A 12267-nucleotide genomic window follows, 5' to 3' on the forward strand; every position below is an offset into this window, starting at 1 on the left:
GTTGTGTGGCATAGCAAATTAATTTTCGCTATTTTCACATTAACGGTGGGATCGGGACACAGTGCTCTGCGCCCCGAGCCCACCCTATTTTGAAGCCTATTAGAGCCTCTGGCTCTAATCACATGCTTCAAAATACACATCCCCCGCCTATCCCCGCCATAGTAATTCATGTGTCTGCCACTGGGCTTTGATCTCTGTCAAGTGCTGGGGGCTGGATCGCCTCCGCTGCCTTTCCTCCAATCAGGGGCCAAAGAAGCTGAGTGCGAGTTTACCTGTTGCCCTCACACTGGAGACATGTACACCATCAACATGGCGTCCCAGGGCGGTGGGTACCGGTCCACCGAGGGCAGAGCGCATGACCCTGCTTTGGGGTCACTGGTGGCTTAGAGAGGAGGAGATGGCCCCAGGGTTTGCCAAAATTGGAAGAGCTGGTCCTTGGGTGGTTGGAGGAGGAGAGGGTGCCACCCTTCTTCCCGGAGGACGGGGACACCCTTCTCTCCCCCGGAGGACGGGGACACCCGGGTTAGTGAAGGGGGTTAGTGAAGTGAAAGCCGAGGGACTCGCCTGGCTGCATATGGTGGGCACAGTGGCTGCATTTGATGGGTAGAAATGGCTGCATATGATGGGCACAAGTGGCTGCATTTGTTTGGTACAAGTGGCTGCATTTGATTGGTACAAGTGGCTGCATAGGACGGGCACAAATGGCTGCATATGATGGGCACAAGTGGCTGCGTATGACGGGCACAAGTGGCTGCATATGGTGGGCACAGTGGCTGCATATGATGGGCACAGTGGCTGCATTTGATGGGCACAAGTGGCTGCATATGACGGACACAAATGGCTGCATATGATGGGCACAACTGGCTGCGTACGACAGGCACAAGTGGCTGCATATGGTGGGCACAGTGGCTGCGTTTGATGGGCACAGTGGTAGATGGGCACAGTTGGGTTTGATGGGCAAAGTGGCAGATGGGCACAGTTGCAGCGTTTGATGGGCACAGTGGCAGCGATTGATGGGCACAGTGGCAGCGTTTGATGGGCACAGTGGCAGCGTTTGATGGGCACAGTTGCAGTGTTTGATGGGCACAGTGGCAGATGAGCACAGTTGCAGCGATTGATGGGCACAGTGGCAGATGGGCACAGTTGCAGCGTTTGATGACAGAACAATGTCATACCTCCCAACATTTGAACTTCAGAATGAGGGACACTGGAGGAGGGAAAAGATCTGTGGTGCGCACAGTATGCTGCGGTAAAGTACGGGCATGACCAAGTGCTTAGCAGTGGGGGGGGGCTCAAGGGATGTGGTTAAAAAGAACACAGGTTTCCTTGTACCTATAAAATATGCTTTGATTGCTTTGTCTTTGTCCTTAAAATAGTCAGGGACTGCATAGCAATAAGCAACTGTTGAGACAATGAGAAGTATATAATGTACAATATTGTGTATATATAGTACAAGAGTGTGTAATGTACAGAATGCAGGGGTCAGGAGTGTGTAATGTACAGAATGCAGGGGTCAGGAGTGTGTAATGTACAGAATGTAGGGGTCAGGAGTGTGTAAGGTACAGAATGCCGGGGACAGGAGTGTGTAATGTACAGAATGCAGGGGTCAGGATTGTGTAATGTACAGAATGCAGGGGACAGGAGTGTGTAATGTACAGAATGCAGGGGTCAGGAGTGTGTAAAGTACAGAATGCAGGGGACAGAAGTGTGTAATGTACAGAATGCAGGGGACAGGAGTGTGTAATGTACAGAATGCAGGGGACAGGAGTGTGTAATGTACAGAATGCAGGGGTCAGGAGTGTGTAATGTACAGAATGCAGGGGACAGGAGTGTGTAATGTACAGAATGCAGGGGTCAGGAGTGTGTAATGTACAGAATCCAGGGGACAGGAGTGTGTAATGTACAGAATGCAGGGGACAGGAGTGTGTAATGTACAGAATGCAGGGGTCAGGAGTGTGTAATGTACAGAATGCAGGGGTCAGGAGTGTGTAATGTACAGAATGCAGGGGTCAGGATTGTGTAATGTACAGAATGCAGGGGACAGGAGTGTGTAATGTACAGAATGCAGGGGCCAGGAGTGTGTAATGTACAGAATGCAGGGGTCAGGATTGTGTATGTACAGAATGCAGGGGACAGGAGTGTGTAATGTACAGAATCCAGGGGACAGCAGTGTGTAATGTACAGAATCCAGGGGACAGGAGTGTGTAATGTACAGAATCCAGGGGACAGGAGTATGTAATATATGGAATGCAGGGGGCGGCAAAAAAAGGAAAGAAAGGAGGGCGCACCGACCTAGTGCATTACCACTGATAGCATTTATTAAAGAAAGTTAAAACAGCAAATGGATACTCAAAAATGAGCGTAAAATCAGGCATGAACAATAACTGCAAGTGCGCAGTAGCATACATCAAACAACCGGGACCGGACATCAGGTGGATAAGGCAATGGCTGACGCGTTTCGGGGAAGAACCCCTTTCTTCAGAGCCTAAGCGGGTTGACAGCGGGTTGTTCATGCCTGATTTTACGCTTGTTTGTGAGTATCCATTTGCTGTTTTAACTTTCTTTAATAAATGCTATCAGTGGTAATGCACTAGGTTGCGCGCCCTCCTTTCTTTCCTTTTTTTATAGTCCATGAATACCCATTATTCTAAGGAAGGCGGCAAGACGGCAGATACCACTGAAGCATTCGGTCTTACCACACATTGAAGAACTAGCTACCTGAGCACAGGAGAGATTTTTTAGTTTTATGCAGGGGGGGCTCCATATATTCCCTTAATCCCATCCCGACTCCATCCACCACCCCGATCCAATCCTGGCTCCATTCATCCCTGATCCCATCCCAACTCGATCCATTCCCTTTATCTCATCCTGGCTCCATCCATCCCCTGAACCCATCCTGGCTCAATCTATCCCACATACCATCCTGATCCCATCCTGACTCCAACCATCCCCCGATCCCATTCCGGCTCTATCCATCACCCGATCCCATTCCGGCTCCATCCTTCCCTTGATCCCATCCCAGCTGCATCCTTCTTGTCCCCCTTCCTCATTCCATCCCAGCTCCACCCTTTTTGTCCCCCTCATCCCATCCCAGCTCCATCCTTCTTGCCCCCCCTCATCCCAGCACCATCCTTCTTGGCTCCCCCCCTCATCCCATCCTTCTTGTCCCCCCCCCTCATCCCATCCCCATCCTTCTTGTCCCCTCCCTCATCCCATCCCAGCTCCATCCTTCTTGTCCCCCCCCTCATCCCATCCCCATCCTTCTTGTCTCCTCCCTCATCCCATCTCCATCCTTCTTGTCCCCCTCATCCCAGCTTCTTCTTTCTTGTCCCCCCCTCATCCCAGCTCCATCCTTCTTGCCCCCCTCATCCCATCCCAACTCCATCCTTCTTGCCCCCCCCTCATCCCATCCCAGCTCCATCCTTCTTGTCCCCCCTCATCCCATCCCAGCTCCATCCTTCTTGTCCTCCTCTCATCCCAGCTCCATCCTTCTTGTCCTCCTCTCATCCCAGCTCCATCCTTCTTGTCCCTCCCCTCATCCCATCTCCATCCTTCTTGTCCCTCCCCTCATCCCATCCCAGCTTCATCCTTCTTGCCCCCCCTCATCTCATCCCATCCCGATCCTTCTTGTCCCCCCCTCATCCCATCCCAGCTCCATCCTTCTTGCCCCCCCTCATCTCATCCCATCCCGATCCTTCTTGTCCCCCCTCATCCCATCCCAGCTCCATCCTTCTTGTCCCCCCTCATCCCATCCCAGCTGCATCCTTCTAGTCCCCCCCTCATCCCAGCTCCATCCTTCTTGGCTCCCCCCTCATCCCATCCTTCTTGCCCCCCCCCATCCCATCCCCATCCTTCTTGTCCCCTCCCTCATCCCATCCCAGCTCCATCCTTCTTGTCCCTCCCCCCCTCATCCCATCCCCATCCTTCTTGTCTCCTCCCTCATCCCATCTCCATCCTTCTTTTTCCCCCTCATCCTAGCTTCTTCTTTCTTGTCCCCCCCCCCCTCATCCCAGCTCCATCCTTCTTGCCCCCCTCATCCCATCCCAACTCCATCCTTCTTGCCCCCCCTCATCCCATCCCAGCTCCATCCTTCTTGTCCCCCCTCATCCCATCCCATCCCCATCCTTCTTGTCTCCTCCCTCATCCCATTTCCATCCTTCTTGTCTCCCTCATCCCAGCTTCTTCTTTCTTGTCCCCCCCTCATCCCAGCTCCATCCTTCTTGCCCCCCTCATCCCATCCCAACTCCATCCTTCTTGCCCCCCCCCCTCATCCCATCCCAGCTCCATCCTTCTTGTCCCCCCTCATCCCATCCCAGCTCCATCCTTCTTGTCCTCCTCTCATCCCAGCTCCATCCTTCTTGTCCCTCCCCTCATCCCATCCCAGCTCCATCCTTCTTGTCCCTCCCCTCATCCCATCCCAGCTCCATCCTTCTTGCCCCCCTCATCTCATCCCATCCCGATCCTTCTTGTCCCCCCCTCATCCCATCCCAGCTCCATCCTTCTTGCCCCCCCTCATCTCATCCCATCCCGATCCTTCTTGTCCCCCCTCATCCCATCCCAGCTCCATCCTTCTTGTCCCCCCTCATCCCATCCCAGCTCCATCCTTCTTGTCCCCCCTCATCCCATCCCAGCTGCATCCTTCTTGTCCCCCCCCTCATCCCATCCCAGCTCCATCCTTCTTGCCCCCCCTCATCCCAGCTCCATCCTTCTTGGCTCCCCCCTCATCCCATCCTTCTTGTCCCCCCCCCTCATCCCATCCACATCCTTCTTGTCCCCTCCCTCATCCCATCCCAGCTCCATCCTTCTTGTCCCACCCCCCTCCTCCCATCTCCATCCTTCTTTTTCCCCCTCATCCTAGCTTCTTCTTTCTTGTCCCCCCCTCATCCCAGCTCCATCCTTCTTGCCCCCCTCATCCCATCCCAACTCCATCCTTCTTGCCCCCCCTCATCTCATCCCAGCTCCATCCTTCTTGTCCTCCTCTCATCCCATCCCAGCTCCATCCTTCTTGTCACCCCTCATCCCATCCCAGCTCCATCCTTCTTGTCCTCCTCTCATCCCAGCTCCATCCTTCTTGTCCTCCTCTCATCCCAGCTCCATCCTTCTTGTCCCTCCCCTCATCCCATCCCAGCTCCATCCTTCTTGTCCCTCCCCTCATCCCATCCCAGCTCCATCCTTCTTGCCCCCCCTCATCTCATCCCGATCCTTCTTGCCCCCCCTCATCCCATCCCAGCTCCATCCTTCTTGCCCCCCCTCATCTCATCCCATCCCGATCCTTCTTGTCCCCCCTCATCCCATCCCAGCTCCATCCTTCTTGTCCCCCCCTCATCCCATCCCCATCCTTCTTGTCCCCCCTCATCCCATCCCAGCTCCATCCTTCTTGCCCCCCCTCATCCCAGCTCCATCTTTCTTGGCTCCCCCCTCATCCCATCCTTCTTGTCCCCCCCCCTCATCCCATCCCCATCCTTCTTGTCCCCCCCCCCATCCCATCCCCATCCTTCTTGTCTCCTCCCTCATCCCATCTCCATCCTTCTTTTTCCCCCTCATCCCAGCTCCATCCTTCTTGCCCCCCTCATCCCATCCCAACTCCATCCTTCTTGCCCCCCCCCCCTCATCCCATCTCCATCCTTCTTGTTCTCCTCTCATCCCATCCCAGCTCCATCCTTCTTGTCCTCCTCTCATCCCATCCCGATCCTTCTTGTCCCCCCTCATCCCATCCCAGCTCCATCCTTCTTGCCCACCCCCTCATCCCAGCTCCATCCTTCTTGTCCCCCCTCATCCCATCCCAGCTCCATCCTTCTTGTCCCCCCTCATCCCATCCTTCTTGTCCCCCCCCCCTCATCCCATCTCCATCCTTCTTGCCCCCCCCCCCCTCATCTCATCCCAGCTCCATCCTTCTTGTCCCCTCTCATCCCATCCCAGCTCCATCCTTCTTGTCCCTGATACTGGCTGCTATAACATGTGTTGCTCGCGGCGTGCGGGAACCATGACAACCCGCACACACCACGGGCATTCCGGGACTCAGCACTGATTCGCGGGATTCCGGGAGAGGGACTGATTTCCGGGACGGTCCCGGCCAATCAGTGACGGTTGGGAGGTATGCCCCCAGTGTGAAAGCCCTCTGGCATTCACATTGGAGTAACAGGAGAGGCGTTTTACAGGCGTAATAGCGCCTGTAAAGCGCCTCAGTGTGAAAGGGGTCTTATGTGTCAACCTACTGTTCACCCCCCCCCCCCCCCACAGCAACAAAGTCCATCAATGCTCCCACATTTAGACCCCAAAGAAATGTTCCATGTGTACAGTGTGTGTCAGGGCAGTGTGATCACTGAGCACATGGATGACACGCGCCACCCACGACACCCCATCCCAGAGTCCGCTGCCGGTGGCGCATGCGCAGTTCTGTGTTCTCGGAGGACGCTGTGCCCGCCGGAGTGAGGGGCGCGCGCTGTGGAAGATGGCGCTGAGAGTGCTGAGCGGGCTGAGGAGTGCGAGCGGTGCCGCCAGACTCGTCCCCTGGAGGGGTTGTCCCGTCAGACTGCTGAGCAACGCCGCCAGACTGCTGGCCGGTAAGTGCCCCTCCGAGAGACCCGTCCTCATATCATGGTCCGTGTTTGTAATGTCAGAACTATCCGACCCAGAGGCCATACAGGAGAGGAGCACCGAGGACTCCCTGAGGACACACACCGCTTTACATATACAGCTCCTTCACTACACACAACTCATTACATATACACCTCCTTCACTACACACAGCTCCTTACATATACACCTCCTTCATTACATATACAGCTCCTTCATTACATATACACCTCCTTCATTACATATACAGCTCCTTCATTACATATACAGCTCCTTCACTACACACAGCTCCTTCACTACACACAGCTCCTTCACTACACACAGCTCCTTCATTACATATACAGCTCCTTCATTACATATACACCGGCTTCACCACACACAGTTGTAGCATGGCTCACTATTCTCTGTGCTTCACAGAGTTGTACTGAGTTCATCCCATGCCAGACCTCCAGAGTCATTACTAGTCACTGTACACCATAGAGAACCCGGGACTATCCCTGTACACCATAGAGAACCCGGGACTATCCCTGTACACCATAGAGAGCCCGGGAGGGACTATCCCTGTACACCATAGAGAGCCCGGGACTATCCCTGTACACCATAAAGAACCCGGGACTATCCCTGTACACCATAGAGAACCCGGGACTATCCCTGTACACCATAGAGAACCCGGGACTATCCCTGTACACCATAGAGAACCCGGGACTATCCCTGTACACCATAGAGAGCCCGGGACTATCCCTGTACACCATAGAGAGCCGGGACTATCCCTGTACACCATAGAGAACCCGGGACTATCCCTGTACACCATAGAGAGCCCGGGACTATCCCTGTACACCATAGAGAGCCCGGGACTATCCCTGTACACCATAGAGAGCCCGGGACTATCCCTGTACACCATAGAGAACCCGGGACTATCCCTGTACACCATAGAGAGCCCGGGACTATCCCTGTACACCATAAAGAACCCGGGACTATCCCTGTACACCATAGAGAACCCGGGACTATCCCTGTACACCATAGAGAACCCGGGACTATCCCTGTACACCATAGAGAACCCGGGACTATCCCTGTACACCATAGAGAGCCCGGGACTATCCCTGTACACCATAGAGAGCCGGGACTATCCCTGTACACCATAGAGAACCCGGGACTATCCCTGTACACCATAGAGAGCCCGGGACTATCCCTGTACACCATAGAGAGCCCGGGACTATCCCTGTACACCATAGAGAGCCCGGGACTATCCCTGTACACCATAGAGAACCCGGGACTATCCCTGTACACCATAGAGAGCCCGGGACTATCCCTGTACACCATAGAGAGCCCGGGACTATCCCTGTACACCATAGAGAACCCGGGACTATCCCTGTACACCATAGAGAACCCGGGACTATCCCTGTACACCATAGAGAACCCGGGACTATCCCTGTACACCATAGAGAACCCGGGACTATCCCTATACACCATAGAGAACCCGGGACTATCCCTGTACACCATAGAGAACCCGGGACTATCCCAGTACACCATAGAGAGCCCGGGACTATCCCTGTACACCATAGAGAACCCGGGACTATCCCTGTACACCGCTCAGCTCATTCACACTTCTCACCCTGCAGCTCATTAAATCTCCTCTAGGGCTGAAACAACAAATCTATTAATCGACAACTAATCGATTATGAAATTAATCGATTACTATTTTCATAATCGATTAATCGGCCAGTATATCCTCTAATAGCATATACATTATATCTCTTCTAATAGTATATAGAGTATATCTCTTCTGTCAGTTATTCTCAGAGTGGATTAGATATTAACCATATAGTTGGTTATTTATATTTACCACTGCATAGAGATATTTAAGAATAAATTGCCTTTATTTTAAAACTTTACATATTAACTAAATTATACACCACACTTTTTTTTAAGTTTATTAACCAATTAATCAAAACAATAATCGGCCAACTAATCGATTATGAAAATAATCGTTAGTTGCAGCCCTACTCTTCTCCCTGTACACCCCGCAGCTCGTTCGCTCTTGTCGCCCCGCAGCTCGTTCGCTCTTGTCGCCCCGCAGCTCGTTCGCTCTTGTCGCCACACCACACAGCCATAACATTATGATTAGTGACCAGTAACACTGATTATCTCCTTACAATGGTGCCTGAAAGTCAGTAAGATCTATAAGGCAGCAGGTAAACATGTTGTCCCTGAAGTGGTATAAGCAGAAAAATTGTTCATTGTAGTTTGTAGTGTATGGAGCTGCTGCCTGGAGACTGGTCAGGGTGCCCATGCTTACCAGTGTTGCCAACCATCAGTATTTTTACTGGCAGCCTTTAAAAAACAGGCATTTTTCTCCTGCCAATAAGGCTCAGTTCACACCATGGCACTCCGGATCGCGGGCGGAATCGCCACGTTTCCAAATAGCTGCAAAACACGATTGCCATCCTCGTTCCTTTCAATGGCACCCAAATCGCGGTGAGCTTTTGCTGCGATTTTCGCCGGACGAATCGTAAATCGCAAAACCGCGCAAGCAGAATCGAGGGACGCCTGTCGCCCAAAAGTTACGGAACTTCTTTTGGGTGACAGGCGTTTGTGCGATTCTGTTTGCACAGTTTTACTGCAATTCGTCAGGCGACAAATCAAAATTGCATTGCGATTTGGGTGCCATTGAAAGTGGCGGGGATCGCCCATGATCCAGAACCAGGACCGTTTTTAAGGCAGGGCAAAAGGGGCAGCTGCCCTGGGCCCCATCATTGTTGCGGGGCCCGAAGCAGCTGCCTCATACTTGCCAACTATCCCAGTTCAAATTCCCTGATCCCTTTAAGTTTTAGTCCCCTGCTGTGTCTCGATATCTCAGTGTAAAGTTCTGTTGCTATGGCCCAGCTCTGCCCTATTGTGTACAGATGACTCCCCGGCAGAGCCTGTGTTTACATGTAAATAACCAGCATTCATATGTAAATAGCTGTGGACCCGACATTGATATGTATATCATGTTCCCCTGAGGTCATATTCTGCCCAATGGGGAGGTAAAGGAGCATGTTTGAAAGTCCTGCCTACAATTATAGTCATTAAAGAGGAGCTCCACCTTAAAAAAAATGATCAAAAGCCAGCAGCTACAAATACTGCGCATGCGCAAGTCGCGCTGCGCGACTTCACTGGTCCCCGTTGTGTTGTGGGAACTGTGTGTTTCTCAGAACACAACGGGGGAGGGCATCTGCGGCTAGCTATTCCTGGAAGTGGGTGCAAATACCTGTATTATACAGGTATCTGCACCCCCCTCCCCCCTGAAAGATGCCCATTGTGACACCGAAGGGGGGGAGGAATCCGATGAGCGCAAGTTCCACTTTAGGGTGGAGCTCCACTTTAAGCCTAACATCAGCCTGTTCTGCAAATTGGAGGCGGAACCCTTCTTCAAAATAACATTTTTGGTGCATGTGAATACTCACATCTCAGCTGATGCATGAGGGTGTCATTAACAATTGTGCTGCCAGACAGAAGTGAGAACCACTCAGCAATTTAATGTAAACCTTACTGTGCATCACTGTTGCTTCATACTAAACAAAATGACGTGATTTCCTTGCATGTGACAAGGAATCCTTTGCATGTGATGTCCCATGTATGTGCTACAGCTGTTCTGCTGGGACATTCCATAACTGAGGAGGAAAGGGGATAATGTGGGAGTTGTTCAAAGCAGTCCAATCAGACTCCAGCTGTCAGATACATTCTCATGTTCCTTCCTCTACTCTGGTAGAATACACCTGTCTGTTTCACACGACCCTTTCACTGACTGTCACTCTGCTCTACATTGCAGGCACACTCACCAAAACCATGCTCCTGAAATATTTTTCATATCATATCATAGGGTGTGTAGGCTTCAGACAGTGTACTTAAATCTTGGTATGTCAGGTATACCTGAGAAAGTTTATTGTAAGTCTGGGTATAGAGAGACTGAAGGAATTTACTTGTAGGTGTTTTATTACATGGACTTGAAAAAGCTTCAAGAAAACATAAGAAAGATTTGTTTTAAACACAGTTTAATATTATTTATTTAATCTTTGTAGTCCGGCTAGAAACAGTTTATATTGTATTTTGAAATTCTAAAAGGCATTACAGCCTAACACTTAAAGAGGAGGTCCAGCTTGTACAAAAACAAATTTAAAGTCAGCAGATACAAATACTGTAGCTGCTGACTTTTAATATAAGGACACATACTTGTCCAGGGAGCCCGCGGATCGGCCCCCCTAGCCGATCCATCCATCGGCTCTGGTTGCAGGTGCCGGCATCCTTACTGAAGGAAGCAGGAAGTGAAGCCTTGCGGCTTCACAGCCTGTATCCTACTGCGCATGCACAAGTCGCTCTGCGCTTTCTGAATGGTCCGCTGTCTTCTGGGACCTGTGTGTCTCCCAGAAGGCAGCGGGGGGGAGCGGCCGGACGTTGCGTTTGATGATTGTGGCGATCTTGCGTGGAAGTGGAAGCAGATACCTGGTTTTGACAGATATCCGCCCCCCCGGAAGGTGCCAAATGTGACAGCGGAGGGAGGAAGCAAAAAGGCGGAACCCCTTTTCTCTCCTCATTGGCTGACTAACTTTGACAGCAGCGGTAGTCAGTGGTGCCACTCTGCTGTCTCAGCCAATGAGGAGGGGGAGTCCCGGGCAGCTGAGACACTCCTGCAACATTGCTGCATCTAGATGGGGCTCAGGTAAGTATTAGAGGGGCTGCTGCACACAGAAGGCTTTTTATCTTAATGCTTAGAATACATTACTCTCACAGTGACCTGCGTCTTCTAACTTTTCTTCACTACTGTGCTGCAGCCTATGTTACATCCTTTGGCATTGACACTTCCAGGAGTGTCTGATGCCTGTGTCTTCTGCTGCACACCATGACTCCCTTCCCTGGACTCCCAGTCTGTACAAGGCTCAGCAGTGACCTAGGGAGAGCCCACGGTGAGTGACGGGACACAGGCATCCATCCCTCCCGGGAGTGTCTACTGCTGAAGAGACTGATGGAGGCTGCAGTGGTGGAATGAAGAATATGGACTGATGGAGATATTGACTTTTCCCTTTCAAGGAACATCAGAACTCGGGTATGTTTTTTGTGGTTGACAGGGTCTCGTAAAAGTAAACCTGCCCTGGGAGAAACAAGCTTCTTCTGAAAATGCCAAATTCCTGGCTGTAATGTTGACTTTCTTGTTTTAGTATTTTGGGTCACTGACCTGAGATAAGTTTACAGTTAAGGACTTCTGACTTTCCTTATCTTAGGAATCGACCGATTATCGGTAAGGCTGATTATTGCAGGCCGATATCGGAATTTTCCAAAATATCGGTCGCAAACTAGAGCGATATTACCTGATAGTTCTTCAAGGGGTTTTACCAGGGTGAAGCCAGCTGCAGGCCTCACCTCGGTACTGTTCTTTAGAGCGGACAGTCCGCTTTCTTGTAATAACTGATGTGGCTCAGCAGCCACTCCGCTGCTGTTACAAGCAGAGGGAGGGGTAATCCCCCCGCCTCCTGCCTCTCGCCCGAGCTCTCCCGTCCTACCGGGAGGCCTGAGCAACCAGCCAGCATGTCCGCTGGCTGGCCGAAGACCCAAACAAAGCCAATGCTTCTTTCGGGTCTCGGATTTAGTAACGTGGAAGCGATGCCATGACATCACTGCCTGGATTACTGGCATCCTAAAGGCGCCAGTTTAAAAA

At 51.8% G+C, this 12267-nt stretch overlaps 1 protein-coding gene across 1 annotated transcript in view; it reads left to right on the forward strand.

Annotated features, from left to right (window-relative positions):
- Nucleotides 1-6364: 6364 nt before the first annotated feature.
- Nucleotides 6365-12267, forward strand: part of GCSH (glycine cleavage system protein H) — a 34081-nt gene continuing 28178 nt past the window's right edge. Inside the window, exon 1 of the mRNA XM_073605506.1 lies at nt 6365-6563. Coding sequence (XP_073461607.1) covers nt 6452-6563 — 112 coding nt within the window. The 5' untranslated portion in view covers nt 6365-6451. The remainder of the gene's footprint in view (nt 6564-12267) is intronic.

Source organism: Aquarana catesbeiana, linkage group LG11 (genome assembly GCF_042186555.1).
Source record: "Aquarana catesbeiana isolate 2022-GZ linkage group LG11, ASM4218655v1, whole genome shotgun sequence".
NCBI classification, from domain to species: Eukaryota; Metazoa; Chordata; class Amphibia; order Anura; family Ranidae; genus Aquarana; species Aquarana catesbeiana.